Source organism: Schistocerca serialis, chromosome 9 (genome assembly GCF_023864345.2).
Source record: "Schistocerca serialis cubense isolate TAMUIC-IGC-003099 chromosome 9, iqSchSeri2.2, whole genome shotgun sequence".
Classification (NCBI taxonomy): Eukaryota; Metazoa; Arthropoda; class Insecta; order Orthoptera; family Acrididae; genus Schistocerca; species Schistocerca serialis.
In genome coordinates this window covers 98,596,864-98,613,830 of record NC_064646.1, presented here as the reverse complement: position 1 = coordinate 98,613,830, position 16,967 = coordinate 98,596,864, and the positions used below count along the sequence as shown (strand labels likewise).

General features: G+C 43.9%; 1 protein-coding gene across 1 annotated transcript in view; it reads left to right on the top strand.

Moving 5' to 3' along the window:
* LOC126418753 (calcium release-activated calcium channel protein 1-like) overlaps positions 1-16,967 on the top strand; it is a 177,503-nt gene that overhangs the window by 95,939 nt on the left and 64,597 nt on the right. The window contains exon 2 of the mRNA XM_050085678.1: positions 12,668-12,817. Coding sequence (XP_049941635.1) covers positions 12,668-12,817 — 150 coding nt within the window. The remainder of the gene's footprint in view (positions 1-12,667; positions 12,818-16,967) is intronic.

Genomic DNA, 16,967 nt, shown 5'->3' with positions numbered 1-16,967 from the left:
AATCGACTGGGCAAACTGCGTCAACAGGGACTCTGTCGCCTTGTAACACTGCATCACCACTGAGGGACCTGGACAGCCACAGTGTTCGCACAGTAATGGGGCCTTGCACAGTAACCATGGCGCCCAAATCATCACCGATCCCCAACAAGTTTTACGCTTGCGACGCAAATTCGCCCATAAACTGAAACAAGACTCATCCGATCAAATGGTACTCTTTCATCGGTCCATAGTCCAGGTTTTATGGTACTGGTGTCACGTTTTCCTGTTATGAGCATTAGCATCACTGATGAGTGGTTCTGGAAATACAGTTTTCCCTGTATTTCCCTGCTTAGGCGGCTCCATTCGTATTATTTTGGTGCTGACGGGGTTCGCGAGTGCAACATTCAGTTGTGCAGTGACTTTTGCAACTTTCGTTCTCTTATTTTTCGCCAAAGTCCTCTTCAGTGACCGTCCGGCACTATCACTCAGTACAGACATTCGCCCGCGTTGTGACTTAGTGAATGATGTTTTTCCACTTGCTTATATTCGATATAAACTTGTGCCTCTTGAAAAACCAAACACTTTTCGGCTCCGATGGTTACAGAAGCACCCACCATACGAGGGCCAGCAATTTGCCCACGTTGTAATTCACTCAGCTCCGAAACTGCGCACTGACGACTGACTACACAGAACACTGTCGTGACACTCGCAGCATGTTGAGGACACACTGCACAGGTCTTGTTACAACAGCGCAACCTGCATGCTTCCCTGGGCGTAACATTGCAGAGCGATTAAGTGGGACAAGCATGTAATGGCAGTTGTGGGGAAGGTGGATTGTCGTCTTCGGTTCATTGGTAGAATTTTGGGAAGATGTGGTTCATCTTTAAAGGAGACCGCTTATAAAATACTAATACGACCTATTCTTGAGTACTCCTCCAGCGTTTGGAATCCCTATCAGGTCGGATTGAGGGAGGACATAGAAGCAATTCAGAAGCGGGCTGCTAGATATGTTACTGGTGGGTTTCATCATCACGCGAGTGTTACGGAAATGCTTCAGGAACTCGGGTGGGAGTCTCTGGAGGAAAGGAGGCGTTCTTTTCGTGAATCACTACTGAGGAAATTTAGAGAACCAGCATTTGAGGCTGACTGCAGTACAGTTTTACTGCCGCCAACTTATATTTCGCGGAAAGACCACAAAGATAAGATAAGAGAGAATAGGGCTCGTACAGAGGCATATAGGCAGTCATTTTTCCCTCATTCTGTTTGGGAGTGAAACAGGGAGAGAAGATGCTAGTTGTGGTACGAGGTACCCTCCGCCACGCACCGTACGGTGGATTGCGGAGTATGTATGTAGATGTAGATGTAAAATTCAGACTGAAAATAGCAAGAATAGCATTTGTAAATATGAACAAAAAATTAACAACGAATATAAATTTAAATAACTGCATTTACCTTACGTTCGCAGATTTGTTGACTGTTACACAGCCCAGTCACATTAACGTGACCACCGCGTATGTTCGTCGTCAACGTGCAATAACCACTCGCAGATTGTGGGTTGCAGAGGGTATACGAATCGTGTACCGGGAACGCGGAAACAGTGCGGTTGTCGTAAACGGAGCTATTTATCTGGTGTGAAAAAGGGCATGTCATAGCTTTTCAGGCTAAGGGAGGAAGCATTTTTGAAGTTCGTGAACTGTTCTCGTGCTGGTGTGTTTAAATATATTGTGCATGGCAAAATGGCGCCATCCAAAACCAGCGTCGAGACAATTGCGATGCCCAGGCATGAACGACGGCTGCGGAGATGTTTATAGGCGAATAAATGTGCAACTGTTGTGCTATTAACCGCGCAGGTGAACCAAGGGGCTACCCAAAGTGTCCCAAAGTGTCTCTTCAGCGAACGTTGTTACATATGGGCCTGTGCAGCAGGACCTGCTGCATGCATGCATGCATGCGGTAGCGTTCTCGCTTCCCGCGGACGGGGTTCCGGGTTCGATTCCCGGCGGGGTCAGGGATTTTTCCCTGCCTCGAGATGTCTGGGTGTTGTTGAGTTGTCTTCATCATCATCATTCATCCCCATTACGGTCGGAGGAAGGCAATGGCAAACCACCTCCGCTAGGACCTGCTGCATGCATGCATGCATGCGGTAGCGTTCTCGCTTCCCGCGGACGGGGTTCCGGGTTCGATTCCCGGCGGCGTCAGGAATTTTTCCCTGCCTCGAGATGTCTGGGTGTTGTTGAGTTGTCTTCATCATCATCATTCATCCCCATTACGGTCGGAGGAAGGCAATGGCAAACCACCTCCGCTAGGACCTTGCCTCGTCGGCGGTGCGGGTCTCCTGCATCGTTCCCTACACACTTCCGGGTATGGAACCTCATCATGACTGGCGACGAAGGCTGAAATTTGCATGTGATTACTGCAACTGGACGTCCACTGTGGCCCTTTTAGATGAATTACATTTTATGATCCATTGTGAGGCGTAGCGCCGTATATCCATCCTGCCTTGGAGGCGGTTAAGTGGGAGATGTGTCTCAGAGCTGGATGGTGACAGATGGTGGCGCGAGACTGGACGCGCACGTTTTTTATGTATCAGCCGATAGAGGACAGTACTGGATAGGGGACTGTGATTTAGTTTCGACTGCGCCCACTAGAGTGCACTAAAGTAATAGAATGTTTTTCATAAACTGTTCTAGTATTTTCGTAAAGTGTTATTATGTCTTTTTGTGTATGTAAACTGTTATAAATGTGTTTTAGCAGTATGAATGATGCGTGAGTGTGGTTTAAGGTTAATATGGAGATAATTGTTTAACGAGTTATGTAGTGGGATTTAGTGTGGGAACATTTCGAAGAAGTATGGATGTGGACAAAGGGGATTTTTGTAGAATATAGATCTGTAAAGTAAGTTTATGGTAAAGGGGAAATTAATTCAGGTATAAATAACAATAGTAAATAACTTTATGCATGAACAAAAACTTCAGCATATTAGATAACGACGTCAGTAAAACGTGCAGTCGTTAGGTTTACTATTTTGCGATTTGTTACTGATGAAAAGCGCGGACTGACGCGGGAGAATGTTGTTTTGCCATTGGCTGTCGAGTAAACTGACCAGTGGTAGAGCAATATTCTTCGCGCGCCTTTCTCTGCTGGTAGAGAAAACTTAAAGAGTATTCTACAGAGGAGTCGGAGCCTATCCATGAAACAGTTCGGACGTGTGTAGTAGTAGTTCCGATGGAAATTATAAGTTGCCGGATCTAGCAGTGTTTCATACATCAAAAGTGTTGTAAAGTGAAGGCATAATTATTCCGATGGGTCTGTAGAAATTTCGGAATTCTTAAGTGAATTTTGTGACGAGAAAATACATAAATTCCACGTGGCGTATTGAGCAGGTCGGTGGCTAAAAACTGTGACTCCATTAGGTACCCACAGACTTAATATTTGTCGAGCATTCTCAGTCAAAAACAATCCGTATTTTTGTAGCTATTACGTTTTAATGCAACACCATAAACTTGCTAACGTGAGTGAAGGGGATTATGTGTTAAGACTAGCACGGGCTTGGCAGTGATACTTGTTCACCTAAGTTTCAGAATATATTAATTAAGGACAAAATTTCCAACTTTTCATTTCGTGTGAAAACTTTCTCCCGAAACGTAAATTAGTGACTTTAATCGCAGCCTGGTTCACGTTGAAGTACCATAGGTTTCGCTCGGCTTCCCTACTGATGATCTGCTGAGACAATGTTCACAGGTAGGAGCAGGTTCGTCGTAAAGGGACGGAAGGAACCGCGCCGTCGCAATCTGACTGAGGTCCATTACTGTGTACGGCGGGAAATGTCTGCAAGCAAAGGCTCCAGACCGGACAAGGCAGCGTTATGGCCTGGGGGATGTTTTCGAGGCATTCGCTGGGTGATTTCGTCATTCTGAAAGACAGAATAGACGAACACAAGTCTGCATCTATCCTTGGGGACCATGTCCAACCCCACATGCAGGTTTTTTTTTTTTTTTTTTTTTTTGTCTCGGCACGATGGCACCTACCAGCAGGACAATGTAATATGTCACGAAGTTCGCAGTGTACGTCCGTGGTTCAAAGAGCACCAGGATGAGTTTACTGCACCCCGCCTGGCGACCAGACTCTCCGGATTTAAACCAGATCGAGAATCTGTGGAACCATCTCGATGGGTCTGTCTGCACCACGTATGCTCAGCAGAGGAAACTAGAGCTAGTCCGGTACTGGAGTCGGCGTGGCTTAGTATCCTTGTCCGTACCTTCCACAAGCTCACTGACTCTGTTCCTGCGGGTCTTACTGGGCGAAAAGAGAACAGGACCTTTTACAGTGTGCTGTCACACAAGACTGCTGAGTGTTAGGTGGGAGAATGGACAAATACTGAGGAGGTACTAAATCGATTTGGGGAAACAAGACGTTTATGACACTAAAAGGAGGAGTCGGTTGTAAGGACACATCACGACCTATCATGCAATAGTGAATTTGCTAATGGAACGAAGTGTGTGTCGTAAAGTAACATGTGTCTTACACAGTTTCACTAAAAGAAGGAATCATTTGTTAGGGCACATCATGGCCCATGTAAAGAAACTGGTTCTCTACTTCTGAAAAAAAACCTTTTAAATAATATAACATGACCTATACAAGGAATCTGACTATTCCTGTTAGTCATGGACGAAAAAAAATGGCATAATCTTTGCAGAACGCGCAGAATCTTATGTGGGCCCAATAAGACATCAATTTTAATCTAAATATGGTATGCCAATGTTTATGTAATAAGAAAATAAATTAGATAATTCAGTACACTTATTATATAGATGCGATAAATCACTTTAATGGGGGCCAAATGACAAAGTCAATGTAATTCCAGTAAACCTGCAAAAGTAAAAAAAAAAAAAAAAGTGTAGGGTCCTACATAGACATCGCGTATCTGCTAGATGCCCAAGAAATACGTAATTTTGTTTTGAAGCTGACAGCCAATGAGAAAATAGGTGCAAAAATACTATTGGTCAATTTTCAAGCAGTAACAGCGGACTGCATCAGCTGGTAATATACGTAATTTTATGGTAGCTAATTTTATTGCACAAAAAATAAAATATGTACTCCCTCCAAAAGAAGTTACACACAAACATTAAAATAAAATTATGATGAGCAGCAAAATGTCTGAGAAGAATTTTGAAAGAAAATTACTAATTAAACTTTAATTTGGCGGGTTTTTAACACTGTCAACAAGACTAAATAATGGAAAGAATATTTATTGGAACTAAACAAAATTGAACCTTGATATTGCGACAGTATTTTTAAAACAGATAATTTAACTGCAAAATCTTTAATTTTGAAATGAGAGAGAGCGTAATAATTTTCTTTTAATGTCTTAGCTGTTGCTGGAGGCAGCGCGATAACATCAGCGGTGGTCGGCGCGGACGATGTGTGAAGTTAATCCTGGTTCGTGGCGTGAAGATAATGATGAATCCTCCTGTTTCATTAATATCCCAGCTACGGCGGTGGTCCACGTCTCCGTTGTAGTCGAATCAGCTGGCAGCACTGGCGCGATAATAGTAGTTCCAGTGTGTGCGTTGTCGTTACGCGCGCGACGTTTTATTATTAAAAGTTTATTAACCACGCGGTGCGGGTAGGTCGGAATTATGCAATGTCTTTAGTATTTACGATATATAGCCGGTTAATGCCAATACTTCGCACAGTTCTTTCACCGTGTTGCCACAGGAAATCAGTCACATGTGTTTATCACTATAACAGTCCGTTAAACATCAGTTCAATTTACGTCGTCGTCTTTAAGACAGTTTGGATGATATAATAAACGTTTCTTGATCAAATCACAGCACTGTTTTTTTTTACTTAACATTTTGGTTTGTTCCACTTTCACGCAATTCTAACAGTTAGTGTCTCCACACGATAATGGTGCCTGGTTCACGGCTAACTGTCACAAGTTCACACAATATGTAAAATCGTCACCGCAAACACTCATATACTTTTCAGGTTTTACTGTTCACTTAGTAATGCACGATCTCCTATTAACACAGCGGACGCACTGTAATTAATTGTTCCTCTGCGTATCACCGTCTTTCACGCCGAACTTGCAACATTTCTCCACCCGCGAACCAGCCACGATACACAACAACTCGCTCTCTATCGACAGTCGTTCGCTCTCTCTCTGACGCAGTACTTCTCCTAGCCTAACCAAAGATTTACAAAGCATATAAAACCAGGACATTCACATTCGTACAATATAAAATATAAAACAGTAACAAAATGAATGAAGAAACAATGTGACGTATTAATAAGTAAAGAATAGTTGAAATAAATGATACATACGTACTATGACAAGGTAATGCACAAAAGAAAAAAAAATATATGATCGACTTTCGGGGAAAGTAATGTCTTTACACCCATCCAGCAATAGTGAATTTGGTAATGGAAGGAAGTGTATGCAGGTATCTTACACAGTTTCAGTAAAAGAAGGAGTCAGTTGTTAGGGCACATCATGATTCATCAAGCAATAGTGAACTTGGTAATGGAAGAAAGTGTGTTTTGTAAGGAATACTCCTATTTTGACGTCATAATGTATCGACGTTGTACTCCTTGCTTGTTCCTGGCTTTCGGAACTTTCGGAGCCTTTTGTCTGACGGAGCATTGTCTCACTGTATAATGGCAACAATGCCCCAGCACTAGTGCCTACGCACCATCTTGGCGTGCGGAGGAGAATCGGCGTTGAGCTTCGGTACGGAGCGTGCGCGGAATGCCACACTGCGGGTGAATAACGTGCATAATTGGTAGAAAGTGGCGTTGAAAGTGTTACGTCGGTTTGTAGAAGAAAATTATTTTAGTAACCGCGTTATTTCGCGGAAAGGCGTGTGGGATTAATTAAGAGATTTATGGCTGATAAGAGGGTTATGTTGCAGAATCACTCGTTGTCGTGGAGAAACATATTGTTAGTACAACCTAAATGAGAAGACTTCCGTGATCAGTAATTTCTTGTTTAATTAGTGTGGAAACGGAACGTAGCAATCGCTACTTCAGTGTGAATGTGAAATAATCATAAATGTTAAATGAGACGGGGTGAGTGTAGGCATTGCTAGGGAAGTGCGTTACGTGCAACAGCGACAACAAAACGAAATAATTTCTTATGTACTGTTATTATTTCAAAGTGACATTTTTCTTTCTTTAATTAAGTACCTTTAGTATATGAAAGCTACAAAAGACACGTATTCATATTAGGCACGTGGTCAGGTTATTTTTGTAATGAAGCGTGATCCGTGTGTAAAGTTCCCATACTTGAGTTCGATAACGGCAGAAATAAAGAATAAAGACACCAATAACGAGACGCAGGAGCTTTGGACAGTGTGTATGTGTGTGTGTGGGGGGGTAGGGAAATCGTATCGACCGACCAAGGCTACAATACAATCAGGAGGTTCAACTAGATGTTGGGCGCAGCAATTACGTGGATATGAGGTGGCCTACAGGCGATAGACTAGCATGGAGAGCTGCATCAAACTAGTCTTCGGACTGAAGAGTACAACACTGTAATAGCGATAACAGATTATTTTTGTAAATCATTTAGTTTCTTGAATAAACTGTGATCGAACCAACATAAACTTCCCCGGTTTCCAGTTGGTTGGTTCTTCGAAATGGTTCCACGTCTTGATGAGTCTTAGTCCCTTAGCCTTATGGCGAATATGATGTGAATGACATACACAGGAGTGTCGTGGCAAAACCCAAAAGTTTTGAGAAGTATGCCCAAATGAAAAGTACAGTACAGTTACATGTAAATAAATTTTATTGATTATGTGATAATTACAATTCATCTGGAACAGTACAACTACACTGATCCCAATGCGTAGGAAGGGAACGGATGGCTTCAGTATAGAAACCCGTGGGTTGCTGACGGATCCAGTTTTCCACTGTGTACTGCACCTCCTTGTCACAGATGAACCTCTGACTTTTCAGAGATTGTTTTGAGAAGCCAAAGGTACGCAAGGGGAGATATCGGGGCCATAAAGAACCTTCCGTCGAAATTTTTGAAGGAACTCGAGGGTCTTCTTGGTCACATGTGATCTAGCATTGTCCTGGAGAAGCACTATCCCATTCAAGAACTTGATTGTGCACTTTTTCTCCAAGGCCTATTTCAGCCTCAGCAACGTGTTGCAACACTGCTTGGCGTTGACTATTGTGCCCTGTGGTAGCCAGTCGATAAGTAGAGGTCCTTCTTCGTGGAAAAAGGAACTGAGCATCACTTTTGCGGCCTTCTAGGCAGAGTGGGCCTTTTTTTGGACGAGAGGAGCCGGGACGCCGCCACTCCATGCTCATCTGTTTGAAGGCAGAGGTGAAGTGATGACACCATGTCTCATCACATTGTGATGACCTCAACCCACAGGAAAAATAATCATCACAATCTGAACTGTGAAGTCATCCAAAATTCTGGTTGGAAACCACACTCTTTGTTATACTTCTCAATTGGTCACGATCCCACTTTGTTTATGAATTGAAAACTCTAATATTCACGAGAAACTGCTCTGAAATTAACCTGAACCGACAAAATTGTGTATATATTCTCTGAAACTTTAAAGACATCTAAGACAATATCTGAAAGGAATTAGAAAAAGTGACAAAATTTCGTGAATCACACACAATACTGTTAATAATTGCATGAACACTGGGGGGGGGGGGGTGTTCACCATACATCTACCCACTTTTGAGTATAACCAGTGTCTCTTAATACTACGACTCGAAGCAATACAATATCAAAAACTTTTATTATTGGGTAAACAGTGCCTACGTGATTTGACAGCTGACATTTATAATTCACGCTCACGTCAGGAAATGCACCAATACGAGAATAGCAGCTTTTATGTTATTGGTCAGAACGCAATCACTTATGGCGGTCGCCGTAATTTTCGCGCGACGCCATATTTCGCGACAAAATACTCTTATTAGTCACTGTCATATATCTAGTCTCATAACAATACATAAAACTACATAAAATAACTACAATAATTTTGACATGCAAGAAGAATTAGTTCTAATGAGAGGAAGAAGTTTATATTTACTGGTGTTTCAACTATGACTACCAGGCAACTTTTAATTCACTGATTGTAATTTTATTTTCGTTAGCAGAAAGCAAACATAAAATAAACAAAGAATTTATTTGAATAGAGTCTGTAATTCTTATACTTTTAATAGAGAAAGAAAGTTTCTAGGTCAGGGGATAGCGTTCGGCTAAATCTCTTTTAACTTTTTGTTGCATACGAAGCGTTGCGTTGGGCAGCACGATGTCGGCGGGTTACGATGATGAGAGCAGGATACAGGCAGTTCCGCTGGTTAATCTTCTCCGGCGAAACGCAAATGAAGTTCCGGCACAGCTGTATCATTAACAAAGCACAAGATGCCAGTATACGACCGTCGTTGACATGTCCTCTCTTTCAAAGTACATTAAGTAGACATCGCTCGTTTTTACACTTTATGCACTGTCCGTGACGCTATCCTCAATAATTACACAGTTCTTCACATTCATATAGTCTTAGCCACAAATACACAGTTCATAGAATTGTTCTTGTGTGTGAAGCACACCGTAAACAATGTCCACTCTGTTGTCGCATTTCAAACTTCGACAACGTCACTGAAAGTCATTTATATTGCACAGTTAATTGAAGTCTTCACTTTCACGGCTTGATAGAATGTGATAGACAACAGTTCCAAAACTCAAAACCAATACCAGCAAAGTTCATTAGCATAAAAGCACTGTTCGTGTCGGATTGGTTCAAATGACTCTGAGCACTATGGGACTTAACATCTATGGTCATCAGTCCCCTAGACCTTAGAACTACTTAAACCTAACTAACCTAAGGACATCACAAAACACCCAGTCATCACGAGGCAGAGAAAATCCCTGACCCCGCCGGGAATCGAACCCGGGAACCCGGGCGTGGGAAGCGAGGACGCTACCGCACGACCACGAGCTGCGGACTGTTCGTGTCGGACACAACAAAGTATTGTTAGCGGCACTTTCACAGTCCGGTTTATTTGCTATTAAAGTTCGCTGGCGATGGCATTACATACCGCAGTGGTAAAGAGAATTGACAATCTGATAGTTCGGTACCACTGTCCATACAATTACGTAAGCTTTTCGTAAAACACAGTACTATTTTTCCGCGTACGCTTCACAGACACACCATCCACCATCCCCTGTACTACACAACAACCTTTCGACTATCGATATCACTATCGCTGTCCCCTGTCTATAGATGTTATATCGTTATCGTAAATTACATAAATCTTTATAAATGTTATTGACTGCATTTTTCACAATTAATAATATTCCAAAAGAAAACTTTACAAACTTTACCACAGGTACAAAACAAGAAACATACAGGGTGTTTCAAAAATGACCAGTATATTTGAAACGGCAATACAAACTAAACGAGCAGCGATAGAAATACACCGTTTGTTGCAATATGCTTGGGACAACAGTACATTTTCAGGCGGACAAACTTTCGAAATTACAGTAGTTACAATTTTCAACAACAGATGGCGCTGCAAGTGATGTGAAAGATATAGAAGACAACGCAGTCTGTGGGTGCGCCATTCTGTACGTCGTCTTTCTGCTGTAAGCGTGTGCTGTTCACAACGTGCAAGTGTGCTGTAGACAACATGGTTTATTCCTTAGAACAGAGGATTTTTCTGGTGTTGGAATTCCACCGCCTAGAACACAGTGTTGTTGCAACAAGACGAAGTTTTCAACGGAGGTTTAATGTAACCAAAGGACCGAAAAGCGATACAATAAAGGATCTGTTTGAAAAATTTCAACGGACTGGGAACGTGATGGATGAACGTGCTGGAAAGGTAGGGCGACCGCGTACGGCAACCACAGAGGGCAACGCGCAGCTAGTGCAGCAGGTGATCCAACAGCGGCCTCGGGTTTCCGTTCGCCGTGTTGCAGCTGCAGTCCAAATGACGCCAACGTCCACGTATCGTCTCATGCGCCATAGTTTACACCTCTATCCATACAAAATTGAAATGCGGCAACCCCTCAGCGCCGCTACCATTGCTGCACGAGAGACATTCGCTAACGATATAGTGCACAGGATTGCTGCATGTGGGCAGCATTTGGTTTACTGACGAAGCTTATTTTTACCTGGACGGCTTCGTCAATAAACAGAACTGGCGCATATGGGGAACCGAAAAGCTCCATGTTGCAGTCCCATCGTCCCTGCATCTTCAAAAAGTACTGGTCTGGGCCGCCATTTCTTCCAAAGAAGTCATTGGGCCATTTTTCAGATCCGAAACGATTACTGCATCACGCTATCTGGACATTCTTCGTGAATTTGTGGCGGTACAAACTGCCTTAGACGACACTGCGAACACCTCGTGGTTTATGCAAGATGGTGCCCGGCCACATCGCACGGCCGACGTCTTTAATTTCCTGAATGAATATTTCGATGATCGTGTGATTGCTTTGGGCTATCCGAAACATACAGGAGGCGGCGTGGATTGACCTCCCTATTCGCCAGACATGAACCCCTGTGACTTCTTTCTGTGGGGACACGTGAAAGACCAGGTGTACCGCCAGAATCCAGAAACAATTGAACAGCTGAAGCAGTACATCTCATCTGCACGTGAAGCCATTCCGCCAGACACGTTGTCAAAGGGTTCGGGTAATTTCATTCAGAGACTACGCCATATTATTGCTACGCATGGTGGATATGTGGAAAATACCGTACTATAGAGTTTCCCAGACCGCAGCGCCATCTGTTGTTGAAAATTGTAACTACTGTAATTTCGAAAGTTTGTCTGCCTGAAAATGTACTGTTGTCCCAAGCATATTGCAACAAACGGTGTATTTCTATCACTGCTCGTTTAGTTTTTATTGCCGTTTCAAATATACCGGTCATTTTTGAAACACCCTGTATTTATCCATTGGCAAACGAAATAATCACAGTTACATCTTTACATTCAAAAACCACAGTAGAATGTTACATAATCACAATTAGAAATGCCCATATGAACAAAAGAAAAAGAACAGAAATCTAAAGAAAAACACGAAATAAAATTTTAATGCGTAATTAGCAATGCTTTCACAGCATCCATTTGAGATTCTCTGAATCTCTGAAAGATGCTTGGGAATCCACTACGCACAAACTTTACCATAACGAAGCTTCTCGTGGATCATGTGGTGCAAAGTTCCTTTGCTTATTGACACTTCAGCAGCTATGTCACTTACGATCCGACGATTCGTCCATAGTAGCTGCCCCACAGCCGAAAACGTGGCACTGGAGGTGACAACGTGCGCCTGCCCAGGGCGTGGCATGTTCTCGAGGTTTACACACCCCGCCTCATAACGTCGGCACCGTGGAATGTTTTGCACGGTGCGAGACTCTACTCTCCGTGCGCCTCCTCTCATCCTGCGAAAACAACTCTCCAGAAATGAGGAAATTGCTGCGAAGCCATTAACTCCGCTTGTGCAAGTAGAAACACCACCACGACATCGTTTGGAAAACCAGCCACACGCTGGGATTAAATACAAAGCCGCTACAGCGACGGTCTCCTTTTCAGTTGGGCATACCTCATAATGGTTGAACTGCAGGGAAAGACGACAGGATGATATAATGCGAGCCTTTTTATTAGTATCCTGTAGTTCTGCTACCTGTGTACGGCGGCTAACACGCTCACTCGCTTCCAGCCGGGGGCGGATGAGGTACTGGGGCGGCTCGTGCTGCTGCAGTCGCTGGAGAGCGAACGTGGCCGGCTGGAGCTACGTCAGCTGCACCGCACCAGGTCGCGCCTGCGCGCCTCCTCCTCGGCATCCATCATCCTGTGCGCCTTCGCCATGGTGAGTCACGATGGACGCCAACAGTCGACTACAGTTACTTTGTTCATATTTACGATGTAGATAGGATAAACTCTGTCTTCTGCAACCGAATGCCGGCCGGAGTGGCCGAGCGGTTCTAGGCGCTACAGCCTGGAACCGCGCGACCGCTACGGTCGCAGGTTCGAATCCTGCCTCGGGCATGGATGTGTGTGATGTCCTTAGGTTAGTTAGGTTTAAGTAGTTCTAAGTTCTAGAGGACTGATGACCTAAGAAGTTAGGTCCCATAGTGCTCAGAGCCATTTGAACCATTTTGCAACTGAATGTTCATTTTATTTCTAACCATACATGTTTCGCCTGTTTGTCTAGGCATCATCAGAAGTGAAACTTTCTGGCAAATTAAAACTGTGTGCCGGATCGAGACTCGAACTAGGGACCTTTGCCTTTCGCGGGCAAGTGCAATATCCTTTCCTCCAGGAGTGCTAGTTCTGCAAGGTATGCAGAAGAGCTTATGTGAAGTTTGGAAGGTAGAAAACAAGGTACTGGCAGAATTGAAGCTGGGAGGACGGGTCGTGAGTCGTGCTTGGGTAGCTCAGATGGTAGAGCACTTGCCCGCGAAAGGCAAAGGTCCCGAGTTCGAGTCTCGGTCCGGCACACAGTTGTAATTTGCCAGGAAGTTTCATATCTGCGCACATTCCGCTGCAGAGCGAAAATCTCATTCTGGAATCATCAGAAGTGTATAATGCAACGAAAATTTCTTCTCTGCTTGTCCTGCAGCGTATACTATACATGTTTCGCCTGTTTGTCTAGGCATCATCAGAAGTGTATAATTTAACGAAAATTTCTTCTCTGCTGGTCCCGCAGCATATACCAGGTGGTTATAATTTTACTTTCCCTACTTAACACGTTATATCACGGAAACTAATTACCGTACGGATACCAGACTTAGTAGCATTAACGTCGAGAGTATGGGGTGCATGACATCCATGCGTCACAGCACCACCGTCCAGTTCCAACTATGGCCACCAGGTGCCGTGATCAGTCATCGTGATGCATAGTCTCACACACCTGACCACTCACAGTGCACCTGCTGACGTGTCAACGTGAGCTTGGACAAAAGGAGCAGGGCATTATTGGTGCGCTGTTATCAGAACAACAGCAATGCTGCAGCTGCACTTCGAGAATATCGCTGGCTGAAAGAATTATGGAAGGATCCTCTTTCTCCACCTGCTGTGCGGAGCATGATGAAGTAGTTCGAATCAACTGGAGAACTGGGTGCCGCTCCACGACTGGTTCAACCTCCCAGTGGTCGATAAAATCGCTGTTGCTATGGCAGACAACGTTGCGCGCAATTCCCGGTCGTCAGGCAGTGAGCGTGCTGTGTCACGACAGTTGAACATCCTGTGGTCCACTGTACGGAAGGTGCTTCGAACCATTCTCAAATGGTATCCGTGCAAGTCCTACTCCCTATGATTTCTGGTTGTGGGGCTACCTGAAGAACAGGGTTTACCCGGTGAACATTCACACAGGTGCTGGTCTAAAGCGCAGCATATCAAGAAAGGGGGCCAGCATACCTACGAACATGCTTCGTTCTGCTGTCCAGAATGCAATCCTGCACTTTCAGACTCTTCTGGACACTGATGGGCGCCTTATTGAGCCCTTTTTGTAGCAGTTACCGTAGCAGCGCACTGGAAGTGTTTAACTGATTCTGAATTATTTCAATTCCCCATTTCCTTGACATTACGGCTACCAAGTCTGGTACTCGTACTGTAATTAGTTTCCGTGTTATAACGTGTTAAACAGAGAAAGTTTAATTATAACTACATGGTATAAGGCCAAAATATGACATTTTTATAAGCATCTAAGACGAAAGAAAAGATGCCCACGATGCAGCTGGGATGGTTCCTTTGAAAGGGCACGGCCGACTTCCTTCCCAGTCCTTCCCTAATCCGATGAGACCGATGACCTCGCTGTCTGGTCTCCTTCCCCAACAACCCAACCCCCCACGATGCAGTTATTCGAATGGGATGGAAATCGGTAGATGTGATGTACATGTACAGTGAAAAAAGTGACCCCAAATTTCAGAAAAACTGGATGATTTGTTCAAGACAAAGAGCTTCGCAAATCGAGCAAGTCAATAATGTGTTAGTCCATCTCTGCCCCTTATGCAAACAGTTATTCGGCTCAGTACTGACTGACAGAGTTCTTGGATGTCCTAGTGAGGGATATAGTGCCAGATTCTGTCCAACTGGCGCATTGAACGTCAAAATCCTGAGTTGGTTCGAGGGCTCTGCCCATAACGCTCCAGACGTTGTCAGTTGGGGAGAGATCCGGCGACGTTGCTGGCCAAGGTAGTGTTTGGCAAGCAAGGAGATAAGCATCAGAAACTCTCATCGTGTGTGGGTGGGTATTATCTTGCTGAAATATGAGTCCAGGATTGCCTGACATGAAGGGCAACAAAACAGGGCGTAGAATATCGTAGATGTATTGTTGTGCTGTAAGGATGCCGCAGATGACAGTCAAATGGTAAGAAATGGCACCCCCGACAATCATTCCTCCTAGTCGGGCCATATGGCGTGTGGCGGGCGACAGTCTGGCTCGTATCCCACTACAGCCCAGCGCGTCTCCAAACACGTCATCGTTGGTCATCGGGGTTCACTTCGAAGCTGGATTCATCATTGAAGACAATTCTATTGCAGTAAATGATATTCCAGGCCGAACACATGTCTGGAGAAGCCCCAGATAGCGGCAGGGATACCAAACTGACTGTCGCTCTCCATAAGGCCCGACAATCAGGAATGATGGTGTGGGGATGTCGTTACTTTTCATAACAGGACTCCTTTGGTTGTCAGCCGCGGCACCCTTACAACACAACGGAACGTCGACGATATTCTACGCCCCGTTTCGTTTTCCTTCATGGCAAGCTATGCTGGACTCATATTTCAGCAAGATAATGGCCGCCCCACACGGTGAGAGTTTCTACAGCTTTTCTTCGTGCTTGCCAAACACCACCTTGGCCAGCAAAGTCTCCAGATGTCTCCCCAACCCATAACGTTTGGAGCGTTATGGGCAGCGCCCTCCGACCATCTCGGCATTTTGAAGATCTATCATGCCAATGGAACCGAATTTGGCACGATATCCCTCAATAGGACATATAACAGCTCTCTCAGTCAATGCCAAGCCGACTAATTGCTCCCACGATAGTCAAAGGTGGGCCAACGCGTTACTGGCTTGCTCAGTTTGTGAAGCTCTTTTTCTTGAATAAATCATCAATTTTTCTGAAATTGTGATCATTTGTTTTCCTGCGCATGTACATCACATCTACCGATTTCCACACCATTGGGATAATTATTTCGTAGTGTGTATTTTTTTGTCTTAAGAGTGTATAAATTGATTTCCAGTTAGCTGCAAAATATTTTATTTAACTTACGCTGGTCGTATTTCTTCACTACAAGCTTGTTTCGGTTAGTATGCTACTGTCAAATGTCCCTGTTGATATTACAATTAATATAGCGTACTAACGTCTATGTTTGTTTCATATACAGTTGTTTTACAGTTTTACTTACGGATAGACATTCATAATGCATCTCAGAGCGGATATTTTTCTGATGAAGTTGTATGAATCAGGTAATTTCGTATGTACAGATTACTGTCCTTGTCAAATAATATGACGGTCCTGACTCCAAAAATGTTCAAATGTGTGTGAAATCTTATGGGACTTAACTGCTAAGGTCATCAGTCCCTAAGATTGCACACTACTTAACCTAAATTATCCTAAGGACAAATACACACACCCATGCCCGAGGGAGGACTCGAACCTCCGCCGGGACCAGCCGTAAAGTCCATGACTGCAGCGCCGAAGACCGCTCTGCTAAACCCGCGCGGCAGTCCTCATTCCAACGATGCTTTATGTTTACAGAGTAAATAATATCTCTGAAGGACAGAGATAGTAGTTGTATATCATAAATATCATCATTTAGTTGTTAGGAACAAAACTAAGATCAGAAAAGACAAAAGCCCACTATTATTCCAACCCATGCGTCTTCAAAATTTCATGTAGCGATTCCATTAAGTTTTATATTGGGTAAACGGTGAGAAGCTTTACAATTCTATTTAAACAACATACTATAAATTGTGAAAGCAAGTAGTGAAGCTTCTACTTAAACCTAAAGGA